This window comes from Myodes glareolus, chromosome 7 (genome assembly GCF_982192425.1).
Source record: "Myodes glareolus chromosome 7, mMyoGla1.1, whole genome shotgun sequence".
Classification (NCBI taxonomy): Eukaryota; Metazoa; Chordata; class Mammalia; order Rodentia; family Cricetidae; genus Myodes; species Myodes glareolus.
Window position 1 is genome coordinate 14,606,693 of NC_142032.1, and position 16,594 is coordinate 14,623,286.

The 16,594-nt window shown below is 51.9% G+C and overlaps 1 protein-coding gene across 7 annotated transcripts in view; it reads left to right on the top strand.

Annotated features, from left to right (window-relative positions):
• Window positions 1–16,594, top strand: part of Sh3pxd2a (SH3 and PX domains 2A) — a 209,655-nt gene that overhangs the window by 167,603 nt on the left and 25,458 nt on the right. For all 7 annotated transcript variants that reach the window (XM_087907827.1, XM_087907825.1, XM_087907829.1 and 4 more), the window contains one exon: window positions 15,611–15,724. In XM_087907827.1, the coding sequence (XP_087763953.1) occupies window positions 15,611–15,724 (114 nt within the window). The remainder of the gene's footprint in view (window positions 1–15,610; window positions 15,725–16,594) is intronic.

A 16,594-nucleotide genomic window follows, 5' to 3' on the forward strand; every position in this document is an offset into this window, starting at 1 on the left:
TTGCATAGGGAGAATTAGCGCCCATGGGTCCTGCCTCACTGGCTCCCTTATAAATATTTGCGTTCTCTTGCTTCCGGGCCTCATTACATAAGCAAACACAGACTTACCTTCTTGGATCCGGAGGGTCTGCACTTACAGTGGGGTCAAAGCCTCTTGACATGGACACAGTAACAAGGAACATTCTGGACCTCAGGTCAATCTGCCCTCAGTGACCCCACCTCTGCAACCCCATGAGGACAGCCCACCACCTTACCTTGTAGATGCGGTTTCCAGGTTGGAAACAGGTTAAGATCGAAGCCAACAGGGCAGGTTCTGGTCCAGAGGCCAAGGCAGGAGGAAGGGAATAGAGGCAGTGCGTTCCAGTGTAAGGGGCAGGCTAAGCAGACAATGTGATGTTATCAATATTGCTTTTTTTCCCTGTGAAATCAAATTGTAGCATGCCATGGCTGAGGGCTAGGAACTTAGACAGGAGTGTCTTGGGCCTGTCGTTGCCAAAACACATCTGGCGGAAAGAGATGTTCAGAGCCCATCTCTGTCCCCCACTTTCTGCTGTTAGACTCTAGCTACACCTTCTCACTCAACTCAATGAAGTTGCTCCCCCAAGAATCCAGAATTGGTAGGACAGCTTGGCAGCTGAGAGAGGAGAATACGGAAGGCAGTCTGGGTCAGTTACCTTCCCAGCATCCTCCCTCGTTTCTGCCTGAAGAGAAGGTATTGGTCATGGAGAAATCCAGAGCCAAGCAGACAGGCAACCATGTAGTCCCCAGCCATTAGACCCCTTTCTTCAGTCACTCGCTCCTGGCCCTTTATCTCCTGCTGTGTGTGCCAGGACTGAGGTGTGTTAGAAAGACCTTCGTGGAGAATTAAGAGGAAAGAGAGCTATCCACCATCCCTCAGCCGAGGGACCCTTCTGCTGCCCCTCCTTTCTAGTGTTGGTAGTGTGGAAGAGCCACCCATCTCATTGCTAACTCTATGTGCCTATCATCCCTGCCTGGCCAATCACTGTAGAGAGTCTATAGTGAGCTGAGCATCATTGGTAATCCTATGTGCCTATCATCCCTGCCTGGCCAATCACTGTGGAGAGTCTTTAGTAAGCTGGGCGTGAACTAGGGGCATATCTGGTTTGAGGTGATCTTTCCCTGTATTAGACACATTCTCAGGAGCCTGAGTTGGTGCCTGTCCATGGAGACATGGAAGTGAAGTGGAACCGTAAGTTCAGAGAGCCTCACTGGATCGGCACCACCCCCTCCGGAGCTCCAAGGACAAGGGGATTTAGAGGCCAGGTTAAGTTCCTGGGGCTTTCAGGAGACTGGGTATGAGAAGCCTATGTGTAAGGCAGGCTAGTGGCCCTAGAATCATCTTCTCCATGCTAGTCATGGAGCGGAATGCCTTTTCCTGTGGTCTCTAGCCCCACAACCCTGCACAGGGTGCTACTCTGACCTCTGACCTCTGTTGTACAGTATGGACAAGCCAGAGAATTCATGTCATGTGCTAGGTCATCATGTATGCTCGGCAGAGCCCTGGTAACCCCTCTATGGTAGTTTAGGCACTGAGTAAGACACCACAGCAAGGAAGCTGATTTGGATGCAGCTGTCTCCCCTCTGTCCTCAGGGGTAAGGGAAGCAGGTCTCTGGGCCACCCTCCCAATAGTTGTACCTGTTAAGGGGGCTTCTTTGTGTGTCCTGGTATGTGACAGTGTGCACATGGTCCCAGTGGAGGCTGTGACCAGGACTGCATGGCTTCCTCGGATGGGCACCCCCTAGCATTCTTCCAGGGGCCTTAGCCTTGTTCCTGGTGAGTGGCCTCCAGGCCTCCCTGAACTTTGCATCTCCATTCCTGTAAGGGGAGAGCCCCAAGTAGAAATGTTCCAGCTGGGTTCACCGGCAGGTTGCAGGGGCTTCAGCTCTAGAGGATGGGAGTGTCTGCCTCCGTCATGTCCTAGGGCCAGTTAGACAGCCAACAATAATAGTCTGCACTTCAGTTCCCTATGGCAGATCCCCAGGGAGAGAGGGGGTGCTGTCCGTTACTCTCCAGCATTGGGGGATTAGAGGAGAATTGCCAAAGAATACCTGCCCTCCGTTCTAGCCAGACAGGAGGCACTGGCCTAGAGTGATGGGGGCTGAGGACAGCCAGCCCAGCACCAGCTTACCTGGACCCCAGGAGCTGTGCTTGAGAGAGGGAAGGGGGCTGTAGAGATCAGAGATGGGAGAAGCCTATGCCGGTCTCTCATTGCGCTGTGTTCTCAACAACCACATACTAAGCCCCTTCTCCGTCCAAGCCAGGCTGGGGCACCAACAAGATGCCCAGCCAAGCAGCAGGAGACTGTCCTCAGAGATCCTTTGCTCTAGCTGGGGGCGCGCTCAACTCAAACATCAGGTCAGAGTGCTGCCGGAAAGAAGCCAGGGTGCCAGCTGGTGGGGAGTCACAGAACTTCATGGAGAGGTGGCTTGAAGTTCAGGGCCCGAACACAGTGACGAACCAGGGAAACTAACGCAAGTGGGGACTCTGAGACCCACAGGGTCAAAAAGAACAAGATAGAAAGCCTTTCCCCAAGGGCCCATGAAATTCGAGTGCTCAGCTCCCACGCTACTGAGTAGCTAGCCGGGGACCAGCAAGCGTGGGACCAGCGTGCAGCCAGCTGGCTGCTCCAGTCTCCCTATCTGTAACATTGGGATGATATTTAAATCCCGTATGGCTATAGAGAAAGAAAGTCACCAAGTGGCAGTTACTCCCCGTTCTTTTTCTCTGACAGTCTGGGGTAGGCAATATTTGAGCCCCTGGCAGTATATAACATGGGGGCGTCTACTGGATTCCTGAACTTGACCCCGTCCCCCAGCAACCTAGACACTTTCTGAAGCAAGGTTCCCATCTGTTACCTTAGCACAGCCTTTGAGGAAGGAGGGCAGGTGGTCTGTTCATATTCAGAAGAGGGTAGTTTCGAGGCCCCTGGAGTGTCAGCACCTTGGCTGAGCCTTTGAACTTGAAGGCATTGCTGGATGCGTTTCCCAGTTATCACCTATTTGGGATGAGGTTTTCCATTCGGTGTATGGCGCAGGAAAACGTCTTTCTGAAAAGCATATTTACTTTTTTTTAAGTTGTCAGCTTAAGCAAATACTAGTACAGGTGTTGCTCAGATAGCTTGGTGGGCTGTTTGAGGACTTGGGGAACTGCAGAGTTTCAAGGACCCAAGTGGGACACTTTCTCCTGGGCCCTCCCTGCCCCTCGGTATACTAGGGTGGCACCAGTGGCTCCCATTTCCAACTGGGAAAGGAGCCTGGAAAAGCATGGGCATTGGTGGCGGCTGCTCCCCGCACCACGCAGAGGAATCCACGCTGTCAGAAAACTGTTGACGTCAGGTGGTGCAGAATTTTTGCAAGCCCTCTATTTAAAATTCCCCAGAAATTAAGTAAGGAGGGTTTGAAGGGAGGAATGCCCTCAACAAATTGTAGAGTGGGTTTGTTTTGTTTATGGAGACAGTCTTTAAAGTTACAATTGCCCCCGTTTTATTTTTGCCCAATTGAAGAGAGGCTGGCCTCAGTTGTGAGGGAGGTTACAACTCTTAGAAACCTATGCGGCTCTAAGGCCAGGAAACTTCTGTGTTTAGCAAAGGAGCGAAGGGAATTCATTTGCATCCGTGTGTCCTTCTTGGGTACTGGAAAGAGCACCTGCTGTTCTTCCAAGGGACCCAAGCCCACATTCCACTCCCAGCACCTATACCAGATGACTCGCAACCACTTGAGACTCCAGTTTCAGGGGATCTGACACCCTCTTCAGGCCTTCAAAGGCAACTGCATGCCCAAAACACACACCTACACAGACTCATGCTCAGAAAATCTTAAAAAACAAACAAAAAACTGAAATTAACCAGACCATCTGGGGACCAGATCAGTAGCAGATTGCTTAATGAAATTATAGGTCCAGTTCCTAGCAATGCCCACTTACCCCCCGAAAATTAACAAGCACGGGGTAGTCCCTCAACCTCAGTTCCACACTGCCAAAACAAAGTCCGTCGTATTGTTAGGCATTTTGTTTTCTTCTCCCCCCCCCCCCCCGCCTCCCACAACCTGGGCAGGTCATGGATTTCAAATTTCTATCCCGACTCATAAGTGTCAACCTCTTCCTCCAGCGACGTTGGCAAGCAGGTATCACCCCTAATATGCTGTGTCCCTGGAAACAGCATCTACCCTGTAGCATGGTCCTTGCAGTGACCTTGGCAGTACAGGGAAGCTATATGCGGTATTTCTGTTTCACACAGTGGCCGTGGTGGCCCCTTTCTGCTCTGTGGTTCGATGTGCTACAATGACTGACTCTCTCCAAGTCTCCCCTGTAGTGGAGTGAACAGGATGCCGCCAGCCTCCTCGGCTGTAGCAGAGTTTTAGTTCTCTCAGCCTCCATTCCCCCTGGTTGGGGCTGGTGACCCGAGCTGCTTATTCAAATGGAGGTAGGTTTCTTCCTTGAAGTTGGGAATAAAAGGAAGAATTACTTTAAATCCAGCCACACAGCCCCTAGTGCTCAGTTACTAATGAAGCGTGCGTGCTGTGGTGGCCCTGTCAGGTTAGGACAGAATTGAAAAGTTCCTGCCTCCTCGTGATGCCAGAGCTGCTGTGTTGTCATAGTGTAAAACCAATGTAGCTCTTGTTTGCTGACGTGAACAAACCTGCGCTGCTCTGATCCCCACATTTAGGAAGCAGCGGCAGAGACAGGAGGGTCACAAATTCAATGACAGCCTGAGCCACATACTGAGATTATGTCTTAGAGAAACAAAAAACAGTTTTATTATTTATTTAGAACGGGATCTCACTATGAAGCCCCAACTGGCCTTGAACTCACAGAGATCTGCCTGCCTCAGCCCTCCTAATACAGCCATAAAAGCAATTGTCACCATGCCTGGCTCAACAATTTAAGCTTCAGTGTCTATCATATAATATCATACAGTTATGCCCAGTATGTGCTATGTAACAATGATGAATGACCATGTTACTAACATATTTACTATACTGTAGTTTTTAACATTGTTTTAGTATGTACTCCTATTTATATAGTTTTTTAAAAAGCCTAGCACAATCTGCTCTGTTATGCTGTTAGTGGCCTCTACTTGACATTTGTAGCACCTCCTGATTATGTCACAAGACGCCTTCAGGTAGCTGAGCTAGACCACCTCGGTGTATGTTTTGAGTACATTCTACACTGTTCATCCAGTGAAGTCTTAATACATTTTTTTCCAGAATTTGTCCCCATTGTTAGGTGGCACACGTCTTGGTATTTATTCTACCAGCTACAGAATACATCGTTATGGGATATGGCAAAGATGCGGTGTGGCGTTGGGACATCTGAAGTTTGAGGAATGCTCGTCCTAGGTCACTGCAACCTGACAAAGCTCTTGCGTGCGGATCTGTCCTGGAAATCCTCTTTGGTCTGGGTGTCCCTGCCTCACCCTGTCACATGGCTTAGATGTGACTTGGGGGTGGGGCTGATGGGACAAAAATCACACCTTTGACTATTTTGAGACTAGGTTGCTTAAAGGCATCAGTGGAACGGAGAAGAGTCAGAAAATGATTGGTTTTATCCGTGAGTTAGAGTTTGGGGGGTAGGACACAGAAACATCAGGGCTGCTGAGATGCGCCTTCTCAGCAGGTAAAGGTGCTTGCCTCAGAAGCCTGGGAACCAGAGTTCTTGTCGATCTCCGCTGTAAAGGAGCGGATGGCTGGAGAGTCGGAAGGAGAGCTGGATGAAAGTCCATCGAGTCAGACCCGGGTGCCAGTTCTGCCGCAGCCCACGTAGCTGTGCACTGTACATGCCGCTCATTCCCAAGGCAGCCTGGGACTTCAGACTGGGAGGCAGGGCTTTCCCTCCTGTTGCCAGTCCTGCTTGTTGCCAGCGCCCTCATTTGCCCTGAATAGTCCCCAGTTTTCTCCTAAGGTTTTGTTGTATTTTCGTTTTTTGAGATGGAGTTCCTTAGATCCTAGAGTGAATGCAAACTCTCTTTGTAGCCAAGGATGAGCTTGAACTTCCGAACCTTTCCACCTCCAGGTGCTGGGGTCCCCTGTGTGTTCCTCTGTGCCTGGTTTCATAGTGCTGGGGATTAAACATAGAACTTTCTGGATGCTAGGCAAGCATTCTACCAATTTGGTTGTACCCTTATCCCTTGGTATAACAAAGTATTTATTTTTACTGTTTTTAATTATGGGGGGGGTCTTATATGGGTATGCACACTTGTGTGCAGGTACCCACAGGGGCTGCACGCATCAGATATCCTGGAACTGAAGTTACCGACGGTTCTGAGCTGCCCATCTGGGGGGCTACAAATCACATCTTCTACAAGAGCAGTATATACTCCCAGCTGCTGAGCCATGTCCCCAAACTAGCATCCTTCCCCCTCCACCAGGTCCAAAGAGCAAATGGCCCCTGTATGAGGCTGTGCGTTTTCATCCCTGCATTTGATACCTAACATCTTGTGAGATTCTGACCTGTCACTGCCATCTGTTTAGACCCCTCCCCCTGGCTTCTGGTCCTGGCACAGCTTCTTCTAAATTAGGTGGTGCCACCAACACAGCATGCATGTCCTCACCCTGTGATAATTGAAACATTCAGCAGGACAGGCTCCTATTGGCCCTCTGTAAATGTGCCAGCCGGCAACTGGGACTCCCTGCAGTCCTGCAGCCCCAGAAGCTGGGGGAATCACCCAGACTCAAGGGCCCAGAAGCCTGGGCTTTGGCACATCCCAACCAACAGGTTAGCAGGTTGCTTGGCTCTCAGAACCCCCCTACCTTCATTTGCTCTGTCCCTCTGTCCAGCATAGTTTGCTTAGTCTGTAGAACTCCTTCGTGTGCCTAGTGAGCATCCCCTGGGGAACCTGTGTTGTCGATTCCACGACCATCATTGAAATCACCACTTTCTACTCTGAGATTTACCTCCTTCTTCCTTGGAAGCTGAGGCCTTCACATTTTATGTCCCCCGGCCTTGCTACTGTTTCGGCATCTTGAGACTCCCGATGGTGGTGGATAAAGCCAAGGTTCACAGGACCTTCCCTGAAACCAGACCTGGACAGCATTTGTAGGTGCCCAGCAGTCCAGCACCCATTCCTGGGAGTGGACAGAAGGGCCATAGGTCCCTGTCCTCTGCCCAGAAAGAAAATGACATCTCTCCTTGTCAGGAACTGTAGGAAACATGTCCTTTTTGGTACCCTCATCATTTTTTTTTAAAAAGGTCTGCTACTGTAATGTAACCATCCAACCCTGAGTCTAAGCAGCCCACACCTGTCTCTTTATACTTTGTGCTCCTTCGTCATCTTCAAATGTCTCCTTCCTCCATCCACTTCTGTCCTGCTGCTCATATTCTTTACCACTTTATTAAACATTACCTCGCTGGATCATAGGCTTCCCTGAGCTACCTCCTGTTTGGGAGATAAAGAGGTGGACAGGAGGCAGTGTCTGTCTGTCTCCTCCCCCCATCCTGGGCGTCACCAGGATGAACACTGCCTCCTCCACTCTGCTCTTGCTCCTGCTCCCCCAGGGTGCCCTTCCCCCACAGACTGTCTCCTCCACCCCCAGCCTCATCTGCTCACCAGCTCCTGTGTGAGTTCTCCCTTCACCCCGGACCTGATCACTGGGTAGCTTTGGTTTCTTGCATCAGCACATGCAGGGCTAGGTCTCTGGTACTCTGCTACCCTGCGGCTCCTACCCAAGCCTAGTACCATCTTTTACTCCCTGATGTCCACGTCCACCTCCGCCTGGCCATAAATATGGTGCCAGATCTACATAGTTTTTTCTCTTCCCTCTCTTCCTTTCTCCCTTTCTTCTTTCTTCCTCCCCCGGGTCTCATGCAGCCCAGGCTGGCCTCAGACTCACTATGCAGCAGAGGATGACCTTTAACTTCTGATTCTCAGGCCTCTGCCCGCTAGTGCTAGGGTTGCAGGCATGTGCCGCCATGCCCAGTTTATCAGACCTGCGTGTTTTCGATGGAGACCTTCCCAGATCAAAGCCAAATAGCAGTGTTACCAGGACTAAATCTCAGGTGTGCACACACACATACACACACACATGCATGTCACTAAGATCCTTTTGCCCAGCCCTGAAAGTCTTGGTCCTTCTCTGTGGTTTGCACTTAAAAAAATGGGAAGCTAGCTCTTGGAAAATCGTTAGAAATCCGGTATTATTTCGAATCCTTTTTATCTAGTATATAATTAGATATTATTATTATATGTATATTCTATTACTAGAATACTTAGGAGTATCTAATCCTTATGTGTACACTATGCTACCTAGGGCTACATTTCGTTAGTTAGGAAGTAGCAGGGCTGGGATTTGATCCCAGACAGTATATAGTTCGAGCGCCCTTGATTAAGCCCATCTCTACCTGCTCTTCTGTCTTGTATCCTTCTCTGCCTGCAAATGTTTGATAGATGAACCACCGTCTCAGTACCCCGCCTAGAACACTGACTTGCCCAGCTCCACCAGAGCCCTGCGGGCTTCACAGACCCCAGCCTCACTCTTGGGTTCATCTAGGGAGGTGGGCAACCCAAGCTAGGAGGGGCGGCAGCAGCCCAGCTCCTGTCTCCTTGCCATGGGCTCCAGGGAGCCTTCCAAATGGTGATGCAGGCAGTCTGTGCTCATAGTCTTGGAATCCAAACACCCTGGGAAGGTTCTGGGCCCCTATGACCTCAAGGTCCCATATGGGGGAAGGGAAAGGACCTTAGACACCAAAATAGGGTGAGTGCCAAGGTTAGGACTAGGTGAGTGGGTCAGAAGGGCAGCGGCTGTGTGGGTGTGCACAGGAGGGACTGGGGAGCCTTTGACCGGCTCCAGAGCCTCTCTGTTTGCTTTGGACAGTGGAGGGCACATGCTGAGAACTGGAGTGTGTCTTGGCAAGAGGATGTAGTGACAGAGCCTTCTGACCAGGGGAGGCCTGGCCCAGGGAGGCTGGCCTTTTGCTGCTCTTAAAGGCACAGCGTGTATGAGTGGGCTGCATTTCCTGTCCCTCTGTCCCTCTGGAGAGAAGCCCTGGATCTGCTGTGATAATATACTATATGTAATAATAATATCTAATAGGAAGGAAACGAAGCTGAGGTCAGGGCCTTGGAGCCCAGCTGCGACCAGGTGGTGGATGCTGGTGATGTATGCCTGGACGGTCCTTCCCTCCTCGCTGCATCTCCCACCTTCTCCAAGGAAAAAAACAAGGGTGTGCCTGGGCACATCACAGTTCTAAAGAGGAGGAGGGGCAGAATGGAGGCATTTCTGGGTGCTGCTTGAGGATCCTGGTAGGGATGGGCATCTGGTCCCCAAAAATCCAAACCATCAAAATCGAAAATGTCTGCAACTTCTTCACTACCTGGCTTCACGACACACCTTTGTCACCTGGGTATGGGAGCCTTAGAAGGCCTGTGTGAGGTGGGCAGTGTTAGCTCAGGTGGGAAAGAGTTGGGACACTGTGTTGGATGTAAAAGTAAGACCTAGAGCTCACTTAAAGGTTGCTATGTCTCTCAAATCCCCAAATCAGAGTTGCAGCTGGTCTCAGAATCCCAGGTTTGGGCCAAGAGGCTGACACCAAGGCAGGAGCTGGGAGGCCAGGCCTCTCCTGCTGGCCACACAGCTGTGTGCCCGGCCTGGGGTGATGGCAAAGGAGAACCTGCAAGAGTGTTCTTGGGGAGTGGTTTTCCCGACTCTAGAACAGTGCCTGGCTCTTACCAGGAACTCAGTAAACATCCCAGGTGATTGACAATACTGGGTCCCTGACTGAGGGCCCCCCATTGATAATTGTTATTATCCTGGTATGCCAGTGAGGCCTGGTCTTCTGGTGAAACCAGGAGAGTGGGGAGACTCAGGGTCCCCAGGAGGACACATGGCAGCATCTGGGAGGATTGGGAGGATTCCAGAAGGGGAGGAAGGACTAGGTCCTCCCCTCCCCCGCCACTGCTTTGTCCTGGGCTGAGCAGTGACCTCACAGGACTTTATGAACATCCTAATTGTATACAGCTGGCCTCACTCTGGCCCTAATGAGCTCATTATCCTCCCTACTTAAGGAGGCTATTGTAGCCTGGTCACCCTGGGGACAGCAGTGGCCTGGGAGTGCCCATCACTTCCTGCCACCCCCCAGGCAGGCTCAGTCCCCTTCTGGAGAGGCTCAGCCTCAGCTGCTCTCCCATGGTCCTCTTTCTGTGCCTCTCTCTTTCCTTTTGGTCTTTTCTCTCTCTTTTTCTCTGCCTAACCCCACCTCCAAATGCCGACACTGGGGAGACTCAATTAAAAGTCAGTCTCAGAAACTGGCCGGACAGACAGCCCCTGAGTTAACAGCTGGTCACCAAAGAGTACCTGTGAAGCTGGTGGTGGTGGCGCACGCCTTTAAAACCAGCACTCTGGAGGCAGAGGCAGGAGGATCTCTGTGAGTTCAAGGCCACCCTGGCCTATAGAGTGAGTCCAGGACAGGCTCCAAAGCTACAGAGAAACCCTGTCTCAAAATATATATTGACCTGAAATGGGACATCTGGCTCAAGAGCCTGGTTCCTTTCTGTGGTTGATTGGACCTGGTTTTTGCCATCCACATTCCTAGCCTTAACTGAACATGTTGGGCACACCTCTTGGTCCCCCACCCCGTGTCTGTCTGTCTGTCTCTGTCTCTCTCTTTCTCCCCCCTTCTCCCCTCTCTCTCTTTCTCTCTCTCTCTCTCCCCACCCCCTTCTCTCCCTCTCCCCTCTCTTTCTCCTTTGTACTTGGACCAAGATACAGGAGGCAAGCTACCTCCTTGAGAGCTACCAAGCATCTCTGCCTGTGACTGACCTCAGTGCTCCTTCAGGCCTTTGATTCCTGGGGCAGGAGGAGGAGCAGAAGCACTGCAGGACTTTGCTCCTGTAGGTGACTCCCCAGCCTGGGGCTCTGCCCAGAAGACCAGGCTTATCTTGCATGTCACATCCCCACGAGCTGCTCTGTCGGTTCTCTCTGAAACTAGACCCTCTGCAGTTCTCCATCAACAGCATGGGAGTCCCTCACCTTTCCCCAGGGCCCTCTAGGTGGAGTGGCTCTCCTGCTTGTGTGGAAAGCACACTACCCATATGCATGACTGGGGTACAGAAGCTTAGTGATCCACAACCCTCACCACCCTGGGACCAGCTCAGACAACCCCTGATGTTTTCTTTGATTCTCCTGTCAACTTTGGGAGGTGGGCCCCATTGGTTATCAATATCAGAAGGGAGATTAAGACTCAGAAAGGTTTATCAGCTTGCCCCAGGTTACACAGCTAGGAGATACTAATCCAGGATAATATCAGTATGTAGGGACCCAGTGTGTCAAGGAGTCCCCTGTACCCTTGAGCATGAAGCAAGCACTCTTTATTTAGTGGCAAAGACTTGAAGCTCTAGCTGAACGCCCTACGTTTTAAGCCCCCTCATCTCTAAAGTGGGAAGCTAAATGACAATGACATTATTCTTCAATATCGTGAAGAGTAAACAAAGTGACCTCTGCCAGGAGTTGAGCATACTTACTGTGTGTTTGGCTTTAATTGTGTAATGCATACACATGCGGATCTAGCTCCGTTCCCATATGTACATGGGCTTCCCCACACATAGATGGATACACATGCATAACTCACCCTCCCCCATGCCTCATTCCATTCACCCGTGCACACACGGACATTGCAGGAAAGGTGCACACATTGCAGTTGCACCTGGAAACCCCACAGGTGCCCTGGTTCATCCCATTGGCCATCCTCAGAGGTTTGGGTCCTGTTTGCTCCTCATAGGACAGTGGTGACTTTAGTCAAGAGTCCTATTGATGTCTGAGTCAGTGGCATCTAGGAGAGCCCTGACAGTAGCCATGGGTAGGAGGGACAGGTGGACACGTCTGCCCATGTTCACCCATGCCCACCTAGGCAATGTGTTCAGCCTGCCCATCGTGGCTTGTTGGAGATGCCTATGGCTGAACCAGGGTTAGGCTTCTTTCTAGAACTATCATCTTACCTTGCGCCAGTGGAGCCTGGAGCTACCCAGCCTAGTCCTACACGTGTTGGGACTGGGGTAGAAGCCTGGGCTAGTGTTCCTGGACAGTGCTGGCCACTAGGTCTATGCTCTAAGGATGACGGCAGTCTTAGCCCAAGGTCCTGGGGCTGCCGCAAGAGAATGAAGTCCTAAGTTGGTGTCTAGAGAAGTAGATATGCATGGGTGTGGCCAGACACGAGAAGTTTCTGTCATGTTGCATTTTAAAGAGGACACCTAGAGACAGTGTGAGGAACACAGGAACCTAGTGGTGCTCTGCCCACTGTCAACCATTCAGCCTCTCAGCACGTCTTTTTCCAGCTTCCTACCTAGTACAGAGCCTGTGCAGCAGAGGTAGGCCAGAGAGCCAGGCCTGCCCCGTCCCTAGGAGCCTCCTGAGGAAGGGGGGCAGCAACGTGGACAAGGAAACGTGCCATAAGGGAAGTTAGGAGAGAGGACAGACAGCCTCCAGGAAGAAGAGCCTGATTCATGGGGTCAAAGCCCCTTGAGACGAGGATAGGGTCACGCGGGAAGGAGAAGGTAGGGACGAGAATCTGGTAGACTTAGGGAGTTGCCTCCTGGGAGCTCAGATACGGACTGATCAGATGGGACTGGTAAGAAAATCCCCCTAGGAAAGTAGGGGTTCTAGGCCTCGCATTGAGAAAAACATTACCCTCAGCATCCCCCACAAGCCCTCAGCCTAGAGAAGGGGCATGCATCTTTAGTGCCTGGCCAGGATGACTTAGAAGGGGGAAGATAGTCACCCAGCCTCCCTGAGACCTGTCACCTGCCTCCCTGGGGCCTCGAGAAGTTGCTTTAGCAGATGCCATTGGCAATAGGGACACTTTGGCATAGAAAAGGTGGATCCTGAAAGGACCTTGGTAAAGCCTCGCTTAGACACCTGCTTCTGAGCGGTTTCCTCAAAGCACATCTTGTTTAGTCCGATGACAATATATGCCCTGGTCCCAGCCCATAGAAATTCACTCCTGGAAGGGTTCTCACGAAGGCCTGCGGGACGCTGACTTAGCATAGAGGAGTAGACCTTTGGAGGGTGGCAGAAGGATCTGTGAGGCTGAGATGTGGGTGTCACCACTGTGTCCGCAGCATTAGAGCCTGGGGCTGCAAATACAGGTGTGAGCTTTGGCTTTCAAGAACCTCTTTTTTTCTTCTTTTTTTAAAAAGATTTGTTTATTATGTATATAGTATTCTGCCTACATTAGTAGAGGGTACCAGATCTCATTACAAATGGTGGTGAACCACCATGTGGTTGCTGGGAATTGAACTCAGGATCTCTGGAAGAGCAGTCAGTGCTCTTAACCTCTGAGCCACCTCTCCAGCCCCTTTTAAGAACCTCTTGAAAAGTGATCCCAAGTTGGGTACTGTGGTTAGCTATCCCTTGCATTCTTGGGGGTCAACCTGGCAAGCAGGATTGGTACTCAAGCCTGCATAGTGTCTCACCCACCTGAATCCAGCAGAGGAAGGAAGGGTTCCACTTTCAGCCTAAGATCAGGGAGCAGCTGGTACGCTTGCTGCCCCATGACTGCCTCCCCGCTCCTCTCCATGAATGGGCAGCCAGGGCCCTCTGACACCTGTTAACCACCTCTGCAAAGAGTAGACAGAGGAACCTTCTTGAACATGAAATGAAGACAGAGCCTGCCTAACACTTCTTGACTAGCTTGTGATGCTCAGGGGGACTTCCTGGCTCAGGAGAGGTGGCCAGTGAGAGCCCTCACTTCATATCTGTGATTGCTGACTCTATCACTGATAGCATAAGAAACAGCCCCCCTACCCAAATGTCAGAGCATCCAAGGTAAAGCAGAGGAGGAGTGAGGACCCCACAAACAGCACCGTCAGCCTGAGCTTGGCCTCTAAGCACCCATCTCCCCATCGCTAGTCCTGCATAGTGCTGAAAGCACATCCTGTTGGTCAATCCCAGGATGAGCCACCAGAAGCTGGTGAGTCCCGTTGTCTGGTCCTGACAGCCACCTCCAGCCCCAGAGGAGAAGCATTACTAGCCTCTGGCCTGCCTGCGTCTACCACCCTGTCCGGAATTGCTCACTGGCCTCGACTCTTCTCATAAGAAGTCAAGTCTCACTTCTGCCTTTAACACAGTGGTCCATCATCTTGTAGATCACACCCAGCTGCCTCTTCTGGCCCAAGGGATGGGCCTGACGCAGAAGTCCTTTGGACCTCTGAGAAGGTTTGAATGAGAAGTCCCCCAGAGGTTGCCTGTGTGGCCTGGTCTGCCATCACAGCACAATGTGGAGGGCAGGCCCAGTCCTCGGGTCCTAGTCAAGGCTCTGTAGTTGCTCTGTGCCATGGGGGAGGAGCCTCCTGATGCCCTGAAAGAAATAACACTGGCCTATGCCAGGCAGCCAGCAAGGACCCTGGGTCATGCGATTTGATCTAGAGAATTGGCCAAACTCTGTCAGCGAGAGAGGATACAGAGACCTCAGAACCTCAATCGTCAATGACCCAACTAAAACCTCTGAAGCAAACAAGCCATGGCCTCAGTGGGCTTTGCAGAGTGTCAAGCAGAGGACCGTGGGACCCTCTAGAAGGATGGGGATGGCTAGTCCCAGACCGTTTGGAAACCAAGCCTGTCATAAGGAACAGTAGAGCTGACTTAGGACCTGAGAAATGAACTGTGTCCCCAGGTTTGCCCCGCTGTTGGTTCGGTTTCCCCTTCTGTCTTCTCATCACCAGTCTCCACCTTCCCAGGCCAAACCCAGCTTAGGGTGCCTAGGAGGACACCCGCTGTGTCTTCTCGGGCTGCCCCTTGCTGCTGCCCAAACCCCAAGGCTCTGTACGGGACCCAGAGAGTCTGCCTTGAACAGAAGGGAGCCTTAGCACCAGATTACGTGGAGGACAAAGGAGAGAAGGGAAGGGCAGTGGGGGCAAGGACCCCTGGAGAGGGGCTGAAGACAGCCAGGAGAACATGACCAGGGGGTTCAGATACTTTATTCCACAGCTGGGTTTTTTGAATGAATGAACAAGTGAGTGTCCAAACACCATGAACGAACAGGAGATAGGAATGAGCCTTTGTCATGTGACCCTGCTTGTCAGAGGTCATGTGAGGATGCAGTGCCCACTACTGTGATTGCGTTGCCAATACGCTTCCAGGGCAGCTGTGGGCAGCAGAAGTGGAAGCACCGCCATTGACCCGTGCTGGGGGGTGGGGGAAACCATGAGACAGATGGACGGACGGACAGCTGACTGTCAGTCTCTGTGAAAGTCAGGCCTTTCAGAACCAGAAGCCGTCTGGCTCCGGTGTACCAGTGGGGCTAATGGGAAGAAAGATCAGGAAGATCCCAGGGGGCCGGTGCCCAGACAGAACCCACCTCGCATTTCCTCCACAGTGCATCCCGTGTGGGAGACAAGCCATTGTTTCTGCTTCACTTTTTAATGCTTCCCTCAAATGCTCATGACACTGGGTGTGGGTCTCAGGCCCTCTGCTCAGGGGCAGAATTTGTCCTTCCTGCTGTAATCAGTCAGTCAAGGCATTTCCCAGGTGCCCAGGTTGTCTGGCTCAGTGCCTTGCTGGCATGCCTTGCCCTCTGGCCATGCCTGCCCTCCTTGGCCTAGCCCCAGCCTGTCACTCCCATCCTGCAGGCTTTCACAACCTGTCCTCTCTTGTCCCCTTTGCAGGCTGGTGGTTTGTGAGCACGTCTGAAGAGCAGGGTTGGGTCCCTGCCACCTACTTGGAGGCCCAGAATGGCACACGAGATGACTCAGACATCAACACCTCCAAGACTGGAGAAGGTGAGGGCCTGTGGGTTCTTAGGTGGGTAATAAAGCTGGGTGGAGAGGTTTCCCAGGGGCCAGCCCCTCCGGGGAGAACTCCCCAGCTCTTCTCCCTAAGCCACCTGAACTCCTACAATAGGCTGGATTTTACCCAAGGCCCTTCCGTTGGGATTCATTCGTTGACACCGACCCACATGGCCACCTCACACGCTGGCCGGTCTTTGTCATCCCCCATGTAGGACTCTGACAAGGAAATTTCTCCTGGGTTGTGGACTTCAGACTTTGTCAGCTTTGGGTAGAGAACAGGCTTAGGGGTAGGAACTACCAGAAAGTTCTTCCCACGAAGCTTTGAGTTTCTCTCGAGAACTCCACAGAGACCTGTCTCTACTCCCAGCTCTACACTAGGCCCCTGAGGCAAAGACTTGGAGCAGTCATGTGAACACGATTCCTGCTGTGCCTTGTCTTTCCCTCTGTGGACACTGACAGCTGCCCAGGCTGGCCTGTGAGCCACCTCTCAACGTCTGAGAGACTGGGGTGTTTCTCCATGCATTTCAGAGACTGCCTCTGCCCTCTAAGCCAGCAACAGCCCAATGAGTCTGAGCCTCCCATGTCCCAACTCCCTGCTCCTAATGCCTTCCAAATCTCCTGTGGCCTGGCAGCAGGAATCCTTTCCCTAACGGTCAGTCAGTAGGAATGGTCCAGCTGGCCGTGGGTCTGAAGGCCAGAGAGATATAGACCTGCCACCCACAGCTCAGGCCGGCCCCTCCGTCCCTTTCCTCCCTGCAGCCCAAGCCAAAATAAGCAGCTCATAAAGGGCCGAATCCTTATTCATCGTTCCCCAAGATGTTAGTTACTCTGTTGGTGGTTGGGGCCCCACCCTTCTTGAGT